This window comes from Urocitellus parryii, chromosome 1 (assembly GCF_045843805.1).
Source record: "Urocitellus parryii isolate mUroPar1 chromosome 1, mUroPar1.hap1, whole genome shotgun sequence".
NCBI classification, from domain to species: Eukaryota; Metazoa; Chordata; class Mammalia; order Rodentia; family Sciuridae; genus Urocitellus; species Urocitellus parryii.
In genome coordinates, this window is record NC_135531.1 from 159804652 (window position 1) to 159818616 (window position 13965).

The window sequence follows — 13965 nt, forward strand, 5'->3', positions numbered from 1 at the left end:
CAGCCTGCTGTGGTGGCCGTGGCCCGCCGTTACCATGGTTTACGCCTGTTCTCATGGCAGAGTGACATTCAGTGCCTCCTCCCTCCCTTCGAGGGTTGAGCCGGATTAAATGCACCAACCCTCTGCGCTCTGCACCCCGGGTCTTCTGGGTGCTTCTCCCAGCATGTCACCCCACCCCCACCCCCATCCCCAAATGATTTCTGTACCACGTGGACCTTGCGAGATTGGATTTGGGGCCTATAAAGACCAGCTGTGTTTGGAGCAAAGATATTCCCTCGAATAAATAAATCACTGACATGTAGGTAAATTGAGCTCATCTCTGGCCTCCGATGACTGCGAGGGAGACCGAGCTAGTGGAGAGATCAGGGGAGATGCAGACCCTCTGGGCCACTCCCTAGAACAGAGATCAACAAACTGAGCCAAGTCCAGCTGGGGGCCTGTTCAACAAAACCTTACTGGAACAGGGCCAAGCCCACTGGTCTCTGTCTGGGCTGCTTCCAGCTCTCACCGCAGGGTTGACCAGCTGCAGAGAGACAGCTCGGCCGACAAGCTGAAAAGACTGTATTTCCTCTCTGACCCTTTACACAAAAGGTCTGCTGACCCCTGCTTTGGAAAGACCCAGGAAGCCTGGCCAGGCCTTCCAAACTGGCTCCTATTTGAGTACGGCTGTGAGAGGGTTGGGCTTTAACTTGACAGCCTGTTGGGGAGAAATGCCTATCAAAGAGACGAGCTGAAAACTGCAAGAACCCCACCACCCCCCGCATGGACTTCCCTCCTGGCATAATCCTTCTCTTCCCTTCCTCAGTGAGTCCATTTCTCCTCTCTGCCCTCTGTCCGCTTGACTCCCCTCCTCATCGCTCACTTTCCAAATAAGATCTGCCCTGTGGAGGTTTCCAGCCTCACCTCCACTCATGCTGAAGGTTAGCCGCCCTTTTTTTTTGTTGTTGTTGGTAGCAGGGATTGAACCCAGGGGCATTTAACTGCTGAGCCACATCCCCAGCCCTTTTTATTTTTTATTTTGAGACAGGGTCTTGCTAGGTTGCTCACAGCCTTGCTAAGTTGCTGAGGCTGGCTTCAAACATGTGATCCTCCTGTCTCAGCCTCCTGAGCTGCTGGGATTGCAGGTGGGCGCCACTGGTGGGCCTCTCGATGGGTGGCCTCAACAATCTCCTTCTCTTCTCCCCTTTTTTTTCCCTCCAGCATGGGGAAGCCAGGTTTCCTGCTGGGCCTTGCACGGTGGCGGGTACAGGGCTTGCTGGGACCTGGCGGTGGGTCAAGGTGAGCTGCCTCATGGTCTCCCTGTGTGCGTTTCCCTCCAGGTACTAGGTCTGTCCCAGGTGAATGTGAGCCCAGACCAGGTACAGTGCTGTTGGGCTGTTGGATTCTTTTAAAAATTGCACTTTAAAAAACTGGGCCCCAAAGGGTGGGCCGGGGCTGTTTTTCCTCCCACTTTGAGCTGGTTTTAATGAACCAGTTGCTTTGTTTGAAAGGCATTTATTTAGACAACAGATATATAGATGTAACTGGATAAATAAAAAAGTGAAATCGAGATTGGAAGCAGTGGTTAAAGTATAAACACACAGGGGTCACTCCCTCGGACTGTGTCCCCCGGGAAGAACAATGGCTCAGAAATCACACATGGAAATGACTCTGCCCTCTCTCCTTCAAGCAGCTCTGAACCAAGAGGCCCCATGCAGGAAACTGAATTCGGGTTCTGCAGAGCACTGTGCGGCTCCTGTGCACCAGCCCCTGTACCTCCGGGGACATCCTCTCTCCCCTCTGGCCCCGCCTTGCCCTCCCACAGTGCCAGAGGCTGCAGGGTCTAGCCCCGGTGCTTGGCCCAGCGCAGGTGGGCATTCACCTCCCCCAGAGCAGGGTACACAGTAGCCCACCACTCACTGGCCCACGATGGGAAGAAGACAGAGATACAAGGAGGTCTCGGGATGCCCTTGAGCACATGCAGGTGCCCAGCTCACCAGGCCCGCTGAGACCCCGCTGCCCCAGGAGCCTCCATCTCACCTGTTCACACACCGTCATGAAGTCCACAATCCCACAAAATCCTGCGTGTGACATCCCCCCTCTTTAATGGCAAATGTTTTGGAATGTCCATAGATAAGAAAATGGACGGCGTGGAGGAAAGATTTCATGGCCGGTCTTTGATTTCACCTCCGGATGTCAGAGTACTCAGACTGTTCGTCCTCCCACTCGCTGCTTCCAGAAGGTCCCTGAGTCCCCTGGCTCCCCGCTCGGCCCCGGGCCTGGGCCTGTGGGTGGCTCCTGCTGCCTCGCTCGCCCCTGGCGCCTCTGACAGCCTCCCTGCTGCTGGGCTCTGAGAAGTGCAGGCTGGCTTCCCCGCGGTGGATCCTGGAGAGCCTGGCTCTGTCCCCTTGGAGCTGGTGCTCAGGGGATGCCGTGGGGGGCCTCTGGATGGCTGAGGTGCAGAAACTCAGGATGGAGCACAGCCCTCCCAAGTTCTGTTCACACTGGGCCTGAACACTGTGGGTGACAGCCTCCTTCACCTCCTCCCCGCAGGTAAGCAGCAGGTTCACCAGGTCCACGTAGGGTCTGGAGGTGGAGAGCAGAGAGAGACACTGAGGATGGACGGAGTCCCAAAGAGGCCCTGAGAGCTGTGATCAGGTCAGGAAAGGGGAGGGGCCAGTGCTGGAAGCCCTTCCTGGAACCACTTGGAGCCCCACTATGGAGCACCAGCCTCTGGGTCTTTCCTGGGCAGCCCTGTGGGCCAGGCTCCATGCAGGCAAGGACTCTCACCCCTGAGTTGCTGTAGAGAGGGAGCCCAAGCAGGACAAAGGGCAGCGACAATGGCAGGTGCTTGGGATAAAAGCTGAGGGCCTAGGCACTGGAGTAAAGGCAGACTGCAGGAGGGGGGCTGATGACTGACGCCAGAACCCGGGGTCAGTGCAACAGCCTTGGGCAAGGGGGGAGGGCCTCAGTCAGCAGAGGAGGAGCCACGAAGTTCAGGGTTCAGAGAGGGGCTCCGATGGCTTCCAAGAGCCCCAGCATTGTGGTGACAGTGAGGCCAACTGCTTTGCACCAGGGACCTTCCTCTAGGGCCCCCTCCTGAAGGTCCTCCCCACACCTGTCTGCTGCTGGCTTAGGCTCATGAGGAAGGGTGTTCTCAGGGGTTACCGGGTGCACTGCCCTCTGCACCAGGAGGACTGTGGACTGGGTGGTGGGGCTTGGGGAAGACACCTGCCTGCAGCATCATTTCCCATGCAGCTGTCCCTCTGGGTCACAGGTGTAGGTGTGTGTGTGTGTGTGTGTGTGTGCACACGCGTGCGTGCGCACGCGCGCACAGGTATGTGATCTGACCATCCTCATTCTTTCTGTCTGGGCTTCCCCAGGATTGGGGTGAGGGCCAGTGGTCAGGCCTCCTGGTTTGGAATGAGCCACAGCCTGTTGCTTGGCTCACTCTGGATGCCCTTCAGGGAGACTGTGCCCCCAGGGCTGGAGGGTGCATGCAGACGGCGGGGCAGGCCTGCCTTGACGTGCATGGGCCCAGCTGCTCAGCCTGTCCTGCTCTCGCTGGCCTCTCAGAACTCCCCAGGTGGGGTGGCTATGGAATGCTTCATCGGGGTGAACCCCTTCCTGCCTTCCTGGTGCTGGGGATTGAACCCAGGGCCTCATGTATGCCTGGCAAGGGCTCCACCATGAGGTAGGCCCATAGCCCACTGACCAACATTTTTTTTTTTAATATTTATTTTTTAGTTGTAGTTGAACACAATACCTTTGTTTTATTTATTTACTTTTTATGTGGTGCTAAGGATTGAACCCAGGGCCTTGCCCATGCTAGGAGAGTGCTCTACTGCTGAGCCACAGCCCCAGCCCCACTGACCAACATTTTAAAGTAGCCCTTAGCTAGCCAAGGTCCTGGATGCATCTGATCATGAGCATCACAGCCTCGGATCTCTCCTTGACCAGGGAAGTTACTGGGAACAGGGGGTGGTTATAACAAGCCTGGCCTGGAGGGCTGTGGAAGAGCCTGTGATCTTTCTGTGCAACGCACTGTGGCTGTCTTAAGACGTGTGTGGTGTTGACCGCTGCTTGATTAATTAGTCCTCCAGTTGTGATTGGGTAAACTGTCCTTGCTTTGTGGATATCGACTGATAAGAGGGAGAAGGTGGCTAAGAGGGCAGGAAGGCCTGGGGCCGGCTGATAGCAGAGAGGAGTGTTCTGGCTGGTGGAGTTCAAGTTGCCTTCTAAGTTCTCCTGGATGCCGTTGGCATCATCTGTGCCTGACTGCTGGGCACTTCCAGTGCCAGTGCCAGCAAGACACTGCCTCCTTGGCTACCTCATAGAAGGCCTGCATGCGGCAACACAGGGCAGAAAGCGCTCAATGCATGTTTGACTCCTCTGCCTTGAAAAGTGGCTCCGGTTCCTCAAGTTCACTAAGAATCTCTGCTAAAGAAGCCACAGGGTCCTAGCACCTGTCACCCTGGGCCCAGGTGTACATGGCAGGGGCTGTGTCTGTCTTTGGGGCTTAGGTAGATTCCCTCCCTCAGGCTTCTTTGCCCCGAGCTGGGGGAGGCTGTCTTGGGAATGTGCAGCCTGCCCCGGCCTCCCTCCCTGGTGTGCTCTATCTGCCAGAGACGCACCTGCAGAACCCTGAGGAGGACATGGACCCCAGGAGGCAGGCCTAGCCCGCGCTCTCCTCAGCCCTTGGCTCTCTCCTGGGAGGCTGTGGCCACGCGGAGGGGTGTGTGTGCTGAAGTGAGTTCATCTAAGCCTTTGGAGCTGGCACGGTGCCTTCTCAGGCTGCAGGACAAGCCGTGTCTAATGACAAAGCCCAGCTCTCTTGACTGGGTGTCAGCAAGGCTAACAGTCTAAAAAAAATACTTGGAGGGGGATGTGCCGGGAGGCTCTGAACCATCACTGGCTGCCAGCACCCAGTGACAGGCTGTGTGCAGGCCAGAGCAGGCTGCCCGCAGCTAGGGGGAGGCAGATGACCAGGAGAAAGATGGGCGGGAGGAGGAGGCAGGGAGCAGAGGGCCCCGGGAGTTGGAAATGGCTGCTCTAACTGCAATGTGCTTGTTTTGGGATCAATAGGGCTGGGGCGAGGAGGAGTGCTGTGAATTCTAGGGTGACTGTATGTCCTCTCTCATCAAATACAGCTCTCATTCTCATTTGTGATCAATGCCACACAATTTGTAAGGGCCTTCTTGAATCAGTTAAGATGGCAAAAAAATAAAAAGCTAAAAACCTCAGGCAATTGAGCTTGCTGTGCAGCGAGGCACTGTGCGGCTGGGCTTCATGAGGGCTGCTGATGGGGGCTTTGGGGGAGCTGGTATTTGGAGGGACTCACTGCCCAGAGGGGCTGGCCTAGCCAGAAGCAAGAGGACCTGTGTGTGACCACATAGCCACTCCTGATCAGAGCAGGCCTTCTGCTTTTCTAGAGCGGGCCAAGTGGGCAAAAGGCCTGAGGGGCACAACGTGCCAGGTGGCCATGAGGAGACACTAGACAGCCACTGAGCTCCTTCCGTTTCAGGGGGACAGCATGCAAAACCCTCAAAACTTCACTCCCCCAAAGAAGACACTCAACAACACATTGTAGACTTATAAACCTGCACCCCGGGCCCATAGTCAACAAGCTGTGTCATGGGTGACAGTGGGGGATGGGCTGGGGCAAATGGACTTATGGAGGTTCTCAGCCATGGGGCGTGCATCTTTTTCAGGGTACCTGGAAGGAAAGGGGTTTCACAGAGCTCACTGTGTGAGACAGGGGGATTGGTTTGAGAAAAGCAAAGAACTGTACTATATTTGGTGACCATGAGGCCTCTGCAGGTATGGTGAGGAGAGGACAGGCCAGGAACAAGGAGGTTGGGTTCTGACAGCTGGCTAGTTCCTGACAACTGGCTTCAGGTACCTATGCCCTCTGCATCTGTGGACGCAACCAGCCACGAAGCAAAAATATTTGGAAAACAAAATGTATCTGTACTGAACTTGTACGGATTATTTTTTTCCCCTAGACATTATCTCCTAACCAATACAGGGCAACAACAATTTCCGTAGCATTTACGTTACACTCGGTATTATAAGTCCTCTAGAGATGATTTATGCATACAGGTTGGGATTGAAATGAGAAAACTTGCTCTGTGTGTTTACGAATATGTCAAATGAACCCCACTATTACGTGTAACTGTAATGCACTAACATTTTTGAAAATTAAAAACAAACAAATAAATAAATGTGTGCAGGTTATATGCAAAAGCTATGTCATTTTAAATAAGGGTCTGGAGCACCTATGGCTTTGTGTATCTGAGGAGGACGCTCCAGGCCCTCAGGGATGACTGCACACCACCAATCCCCACATTGAAGAGGAGGACTCAAACCCCGGAGTGAGGTTCAGCCTTCACTATCCTCTTCTATAAAATGGGACAGTAATTTCTATCTTGTAGCATGATTGGGAAAGACAGATGTGTTAATTCACACAAAGACCCTGGCCAAAAACCTGGCACATTAGGAAAAAAGGATGGTTATCATTGTTGTTGATGCTGTTATTACTATTGCTCTCTTAGACGTATTTGGAAGAATGAAACTGTTGCATGAGGTGTTGGTGTGATTCAAGGAAAAGGCAACGTACTCTCGCTTTTGGCCAGAGCTGCCGGCATCCATGCCCCACACACCTTATGATCCAGAGGCTGTTGCAAGATACCTGCAACCTTATAACCAAGTGGGTAGTGACGGCGGAGGTTGTTGTCCTCCATGACTGAGGTGATACTGGGGGTGAGGGTGGGGTAGCCTGTTTAGTGACATAGCTGGGAGCAGGTCATGGCATGAACTGAGGAACAAGAGTTCATGTACTGACTTGGCACCATGCCACCCTGTGGGAAGAACAAGGGTGCCCTCAAACTGCAGTGATATGCACTGGACTGTTAGCTGGTGGCTTCCTTTCTGCTCCGAGGAAGGAGCCATTGGCTCGTCCCTCATGTTAGGAACAACTGTGTACCCACTTGCTTTTACGTTTCTGCAAAAATTAGGATCTGAAAGCTGGGACCATTTTTAAAGAATGAGGAGTCCCGGGCTTATCTGTGAATTGCAAGTCTTCCAAGAAGGACTGTCACATTTTCCTGGTGTGGCATGCCAATGCTTAGCAGATCCGTTTTTGATGTTTGTTTTGCATTTTCTCTGGTGGGGGCTTTTCAAAGAAAGGAGAGCCTTGGGGCCAGGGGAAGCACTGCTCTCAGTTAAGAGCTGCCTGTTAGGCTCTCAGTTAAGCTGCCTGGTCCCCAGTCCCAGCTTTGCCTTCACCTCAGTTTTCTCATCTGTAAAAAGCCAGTCAAAGCACCCAAGTCTTGGAGCTGCTGCGAGGGTCAGGTGAGAGGTTCAGACACAGCACTCAGCACAGTGCCCGGTCCAACAGATGTCTCTGCGCTCAGCTGCCCACAAGGACAACCCTGCAGCTATTTGAGATATTCAGAGACTTCCTTGGCTAAGGGGAAGATGAGAATTTCTGATTTTAAACATTTGAGTAAAAGTAATATTGTTTTGGGGGCCCAGGATTTGGAAAGTGGTGATGAAAAAAAATCTCATTTTTCTTGAAAGCCAGCAGGACAGGGGCTCCTGGGGGACAGCTTTTGGGAATGCAGCTTCGGATGTCAGGCCCTCAGGCTGGACGCCATCGCGGCCGCCCTCCCGGGCCCTGCGGGCAGTACTCACTCGTGCAGCAGCAGGTCCTTGAAGTGGATCATCTCCACCATCACCCGGATGTTCTCCTGCGCCGCGGCGCACAGCCCGTGCCTGAGGTAGCATTCCCGCTGCAGCTGGGACACCATTTCCTTAATGGCTGGGCACTTCCGGCTTATGCAGCCGAACCTGTGCCGCAGAGCGTGGGCCTTGCACTTCAAGGCATCTTTGATGAACGACTTGCCCTGAGAGCAGAGGGGAGGGGAGAGGAGAGGGCGGAAGGCCAGGCATTAGCGCCTGCACTGATCTTTCTGGGGCTGTCACACAGGACTTTTAGGACAACAAATCCCAGGCCCTGTCCCAGACTCATGTCCTTCCCAGGTGACGGGGCACATCGGAGGTACATCCAGAGTGACAGGACACCTCCGGCACCGCGCCAGAAAGGATGTTAGTGTTGTGCACTAACAAATCTGCCTCCTTCCTCCCCAGCTGCGCCTTTCGTTTCCCTTGAACTGGGGCTTCCGCGGCTGTCAGGGCAGCTCAGGGCTGGCGGCTGGGTGGCAGCTTTTCTGGAACACCAGGGGAACTGGGCCATGACTCCTTTGTGGTTCTCAGCAAGGGTCCTTCCCGAGTGGAAGGTGCCCGTTGGCCGCCGAGCTGCACCTTCTTCCATTCCAGGAGCCTCACCAAGACGGAGGCTGCAGGCCTCCCTTCCTGCCTCAGGGCCTCTGGCTCCACTCGGGCCTCCTCTTATTCTTCAAGCAGGAGCATTCTTTGCCTTTCCAAAAAATGACTCTACTCCTTTAAACTGTTAGGATTTTTGCTACTAAAAGGCCGCCTGGCACCCGGCCTGGCAGCATCTGAGCCGAGTGGCCCTCCCCCACGCTCCTGCCTCGGAGAGGCCCGCATACATCTGGCCCGCAGCTCTCCTCCCTGGCAACCCCATTAAGGCTGCGCTTATCCTAGAAAGGAGCCAGCTGTTGGGGTTGTGGAGGGAGCTGGGCCCTGGCTTCCTTATCAGTGTCCCAGGCAGGGGGCACTTGGGTGCCCACCTAGGATTCCCCGCAGCCTCCTCCCTTACTCTAGAAACAAGCTGTGGTCCTAGAGGCCACCCTGGGTTTTAGACCCGGGAAGCCACTTGAGACACAGTCAATGGTTCAGGTTGGACACGGGAAGCCAGCCAGCACATTTATTTTGGTTCTCTCTTTAGAAGCAACTGAAATGCGCCCATAGAGCGTCTGAGGGCTGAGAACCCACCCTGTGGCCCCTTCTCCTGCAGCTCTCCAGTAGGAGCCAAACGGGACAGAGGGCTTAACTAGTTCTGTGCTGGGAACTGACTGGTGGGGATGCCTCTAACTCGAGGACACGAGGACATGCTCCTGTTGGTTGAGGGAAAAAGGGAGATTAATTCACTCCAGGGCCAGAGCGACCTGTTCTGGTCTTCTTCCCTGACATCCTGTGGGACTGCCCTTCAGCACACATCTTTCCTCCGGATTTCCTATTACGCTTCCTAATTCCAGTTAATCCAGAAGGGATGCGTTATTAGGGAGCCTCGAGTTCAAAGTTGTGCTCTTTCCTCCCTGGTCTGTTTCCCCTGTTGCCAGCTCACATCCTCTGTGGTTAGACTGTGGGCCTGCTGCCTCCGGGCTGGCTCCCAGGCCCAATCCCTGTCAGGCCCTCCAGGATGTCAGGCTTGCTGACGGCCCATGTGCATGAATCACACCTCCACTGTGGCCTCTTCAGGAGCTGTCACTGTGCCCCAGTGAAATGGGAGATGAAGTTTATGATACACAGTAACACGGTGTCTCAACCGGGCACCTGGGACCAGGGAGAAAATGAAGGGGGGGGGCAAGTGCCTCGTGCATAGGAGCCCGCGTTTATTTGGGTTGTAGACATTGGAGTCGTAGGTGCTTGTTAGGTCCTTGCCCTGAGTGGCAACTCAGCTTTAACCTGGGACCCCAGAATATCTCAGTTGGGTCAGATCCTAGCCATATTTATTATATAGAACAAAAGAAAAACAGCGTTTCATTCATGGTTTTGACTTTTCAGGTTGGGAAAAAAGAGTCTGCTACTTAGAAGGAATAAATATCTGTTCTTTTGGAGGCTTTGAAGAGTCTAGTTTGCCTGCCCCTCCCCCCACCCCACCTATTAGGTAGAAAAAGCTTTTGGAATGTAATACTGGGGGTCTCTGCCCCTGCCCCTTTAGCCTACTGTCCCTCATGCAATGGCTTTGGGGACTGGGTTCTGGGTGAACAGAAACGATGTGTCCTCTCTTCCAAGGTGTCCATCATTTCCTATGATTCTGGTATGCAGGCTCACTTTGCCTGTGTAGACACAGCTTAAGAGTGTAGAAGGATTCACCTACATAAAGATAGCAGGACATCAGTGCCCTGGGGAGACCCTGGCATCCTGCTCACACCTGGAATGTCTCTTGCAAGCCCTGAAATTAACACCAAGAACAGCTAAGGAAACCTGTTAAGCAGTTAAGGAGTCTGTTAAGGACTTTTTCCAGCAAACATTTCTATCGAACTGTGCTAACCTGAAACATGTTTCACGCTCTGTGTGGTCTTTACCTGGGCATCAAATTTTCCAGCGTTGTGCAGAAAAGTCATGCAAATCCCATGTAAGCCCCGAATCTCACAAGAGTTGTTCTCGAAACATTCAAACACGCCACACCCCACATCGCCAGCGTTGACCAAACAGTGTTGGATCTCCGCTAAAATGAAAATTACAAATATATACACAACTCAGCCATGCTGGGGAACATAGACAGGGCAGCTGAAGGAAAAGTCAATGAGGACCAGAGGAAAATGTAAGGGGGAAAAAAAAGTCAGTGATAACCATATCAGAACTGAAGAGCAGGGAAACCAAATTTCATCACTAATACCACTTACAGAAAATGTGATATTTGTAAATATTTGTAAACATTAGCCAAAAATTATAAAAATCAGAATCAGAAATTAAGTCTGAGTATTCTCCCTGCTCCTTTCCATTTTATTAAAGCATTTATGGGAACGTGTAGTTTGAGAGCAGAAAACATATTAATATCAGCTTTTTAAACTCACAGACAAAAATAAGATTTTAAGATGAAGGTATTTCATCAATGAAATACCCTTCTCTACTCGGATCTGTAGAAGCTGTAGCTATTAAATCAGTCATTTCCTTCCTGACCCCCAAATGAGAGCGTCCCCAAAGCAGTTTCAATTCAGCTTTATGATTCAACACCTAAAAATCAAAACAAAATTCCTATTAAGGCAGCGCCTCCAAACCATCCGCATTAAAAATACCAAGCTAGGGACGCCGCGGTTTGCTGGCAGGCTCGGGGAATCGAGTCCGACCCTGGCTAGCCTGCCAGAAGGCCACCGTCCACCGTCCGCCCTTAGAGGTTCCTCTTAATTAGGGATCCTGTGTGAGGTATCACTTAATCCCCTGGAATTCCCGTGGCCCCAGCGCTTGCTGCCCTCCTTCGCAGAATGTGTTTCTAATTCGACTGCCCGAAAGGACAGACCCGGGGAGTTAACTGTCAGGCTGCCGCAGGCGGGAAGCCTCTTCCCTCCCTCCCCCTACCCAATTTTCTGATTTAAACCGACCACAAAATTACATCAGAAAAGTATCTTTTGGAAGAAGGGCGGAGTCAGAGCAGACAATCCGCACTCCGATTCCTCTAGCGAATGAGGGGTGTATCTGTGGAGGGTCACCAACTACCTAGAATCAGATTCAGTTCCCAGAGAAAGCGCTGGAGAAGGGGAAGGGTTCCGCGAGGGTCCTGGGGTGTGGAGGGCGCCCTCCCTGGCAAGTGAAGGTGAGAGGCTCCAGGAGGACCCCCGGCGCAAACCGGAAGGAGAGCGCAGGGCAGCGATTCACTCACTTGGGGCGTCCCCTGTGGGTATTCGTGCATTCCTGCTAGGGCGGTGAGCGCACGCTCGCTGCCTCTGCGGCGCTCGCACAGCCCCCCAGAACACAGCGGGATTGGGTGCAGAGTGAAGGAGCTTTAGGCGATTTTCCTTCTCTCCCCGGAGCTGGGAAAAGAGCCAGCCCGGTGTCCCGCACGCCTGGCTCAGCTCTGCTCGGAGCTCGCCGGTGAGCACAGAGCTGGTCTAGCAGAGGCGGCGCACGGTTCGGTCCTGTCACCATTTCTTCTCATGCTGACCTGCCCAGGAACCGAGGACTGCGGCAGCACCACGGAGGTACGCTTTGCGCGACCCCTATCCCTTTCAAAAGCCATGCCCCTGAGGGGAAGTTCGCGATGCAATTCGTCTAGCCAGCAAAGTTCTGGGATATCGGGCATCTTTTGAGGAAGGAGTGAAGCAGTCCTGCCGCGGCTGGCCAGCTGTAAAAGAGAGGTTCTCCCCGATGCAGGGCTTAGCCCGGCTCGGGGGACCCTCGGAGCCTCCCTCCGGCCAGCCGGAATGGAGAAGTACGCTTTGCACTGGACCCGAGACTCGAAGGCTGCCTCTGGCAGCGTCAGGCGCTGCCTCATTTCCCCTCAACCCCGGGGGAGGACAGCAACAAGTCCTGCCCCAGCCATTTCATCACCCTGCTAGCACGTGCAGATTCCGGGCGCTCCGAGCCCGGCGCAGACATAGCTTGGCCTTGCGCTTTCCTTTGCACGTCCCGCGCCACCCCAGGAGTTTGCGCTGCCGGGGGTGGGCGTCCGGTTCTGGGCGAAACGCCCAGGGCGCGCTGCGTGGGTGCACCGGGTTCTCTCCCGCAACTCGTGGCCGCAAGGGCGCACGCATTTACCTGTGTTCTGCAGAGACAGGCGGCCTTTCTGTTGGGAGCCCCTGTCTTGAGGACCTTCGGGAGGGTAGGTGGTGTCGGTCCCCCGCGCCAGGTCGAAGGTGGCCAACACCAAAGCCAGGGTCACAAACTGACCAAGACGCTCGGCACACATGGTTCTTGGTATAAACCTCCCGCCTGGAGACCTGGGTTCTTTGTGCTCCTCTCCTCCTCCTCTTCCTCCTCCTCCTCCGCAGCTTCCCCTCCTCCTCCCACTCTTCCTCCTCGCTCGCCTTTTCCCTCCTCCTCACGGCCGCGGCTCGGATAGAGGTTACCCAGCGCCCTCCCGTAGCTCTCCGGAGAGCATGTGACCAGGCCGTTAGCAGAGCCGCGAGTGCCCGGCAATGGCAGGGATGGTGCCTCAAATATCCCTGGAAGCTCTGGTGTCACTTGAATGAAGGAGTCGAGCAGGTGTTGTCCCGGCGGTTGGACCAATCCGAGACCCTGGCCCGTTTGACAACACAGCCTGGAGGCGGGGCCTGCGCCCCACTACTACAGGAGGAAGCCGAGCGCCGCTGGGAGCGCCCGACAAAGTTGCCGACCTGGCGGCGGCCGAGCGTTTGCGTGCGTGTGTGCGAGTGTGTGTGTGAGCGCGGCCAGAGATGCGTGCGCGTGTGCGGGTGCTCCGAGGCAATGGCCGAACAGACTTAAAAAAAAAAATCAAAGTGGAGCCCAGCTCCGGTTGCAGTTAGAGGGTGAGAAGGGACGGTTCGCGCTGGGACCGAGTTACCCGGGTCCCTTACTCGCGTCACAACCTCATCAGGCTGCGAGTTTCCTCTTTCCAGTTTGGAATTCAGGAAGGTCCGCAGCCCCGAGGTCTTGAGAGGTTGGAACTGAGATACCTGTGCACAGTGGTCCTGCGGGCAAACTGAACGCCCATGGGAATTCTTAGCGTGAGACGCTTTGCGTTAAAACAAAGTAAAACCAAACATGACTGAAGACCGGAACAGAAAGAAGTACTAAAGTTATTTGCCCTGAGCAACCGCCGCCTCCTCCCGCTTTCTTTTTGGTGGGTCATGCAACACCTGGGATATCCTGTCTCGCTCCTCCCCCAGTCCAGTCTGGGCTGCAGGGATCCAGGTGACAATCCCGACTTGCATCATTTCCAGGCGGGTGGCCCGGGAGGCCCAGGCAGCCTGAGTCAGCCCCCGCGGAGCTTCGCGTGCTGCGGAGGCCCAAGTTTGAAAGACAACTTCAGGCGTCTCCAAACACACACTTCTCTTTCCTAAAGTGCCACTCGCCTCCCCGCTTGGGCTCCCTACTCCCAGTCATCGGATGGAAGTGGTAAAAACAAGCAGAAAAGCGAAATCTGGGGGAAGGTCTCTGCATCTCTTCTTTCCTGTCTGGGCCCCCTCCCTAAGCACGGCGGGAATGAGACTGCCCCCAGCTGCTTCTCCCCGCCTGGAGGAAGCCAAGGGAAAGTTGGGCGCCGCTCGGAGCGCCTCTTGCCCCCGCTGTGTGTGTACGTGTGCACGCTCACGTCTCCCTCGCGCCGGGGCCGGGGACAGGAACTGCTCCTGGCCTCGTCAACCCGACGGCTCAGCT

The 13965-nt window shown here is 54.7% G+C and overlaps 1 protein-coding gene across 1 annotated transcript; it reads right to left on the bottom strand.

Moving 5' to 3' along the window:
• Positions 1-1415: 1415 nt before the first annotated feature.
• Stc2 (stanniocalcin 2) lies at positions 1416-12733 on the bottom strand. Its single transcript, XM_026401331.2, has 4 exons — positions 12385-12733; positions 10215-10357; positions 7675-7886; positions 1416-2565 (listed from the first exon to the last, which is right to left on the bottom strand). The coding sequence occupies exons 1-4, from the start codon at positions 12533-12535 to the stop codon at positions 2163-2165; spliced, it is 909 nt and encodes a 302-aa protein (XP_026257116.2). The 5' UTR covers positions 12536-12733; the 3' UTR covers positions 1416-2162.
• Positions 12734-13965: the final 1232 nt, after the last annotated feature.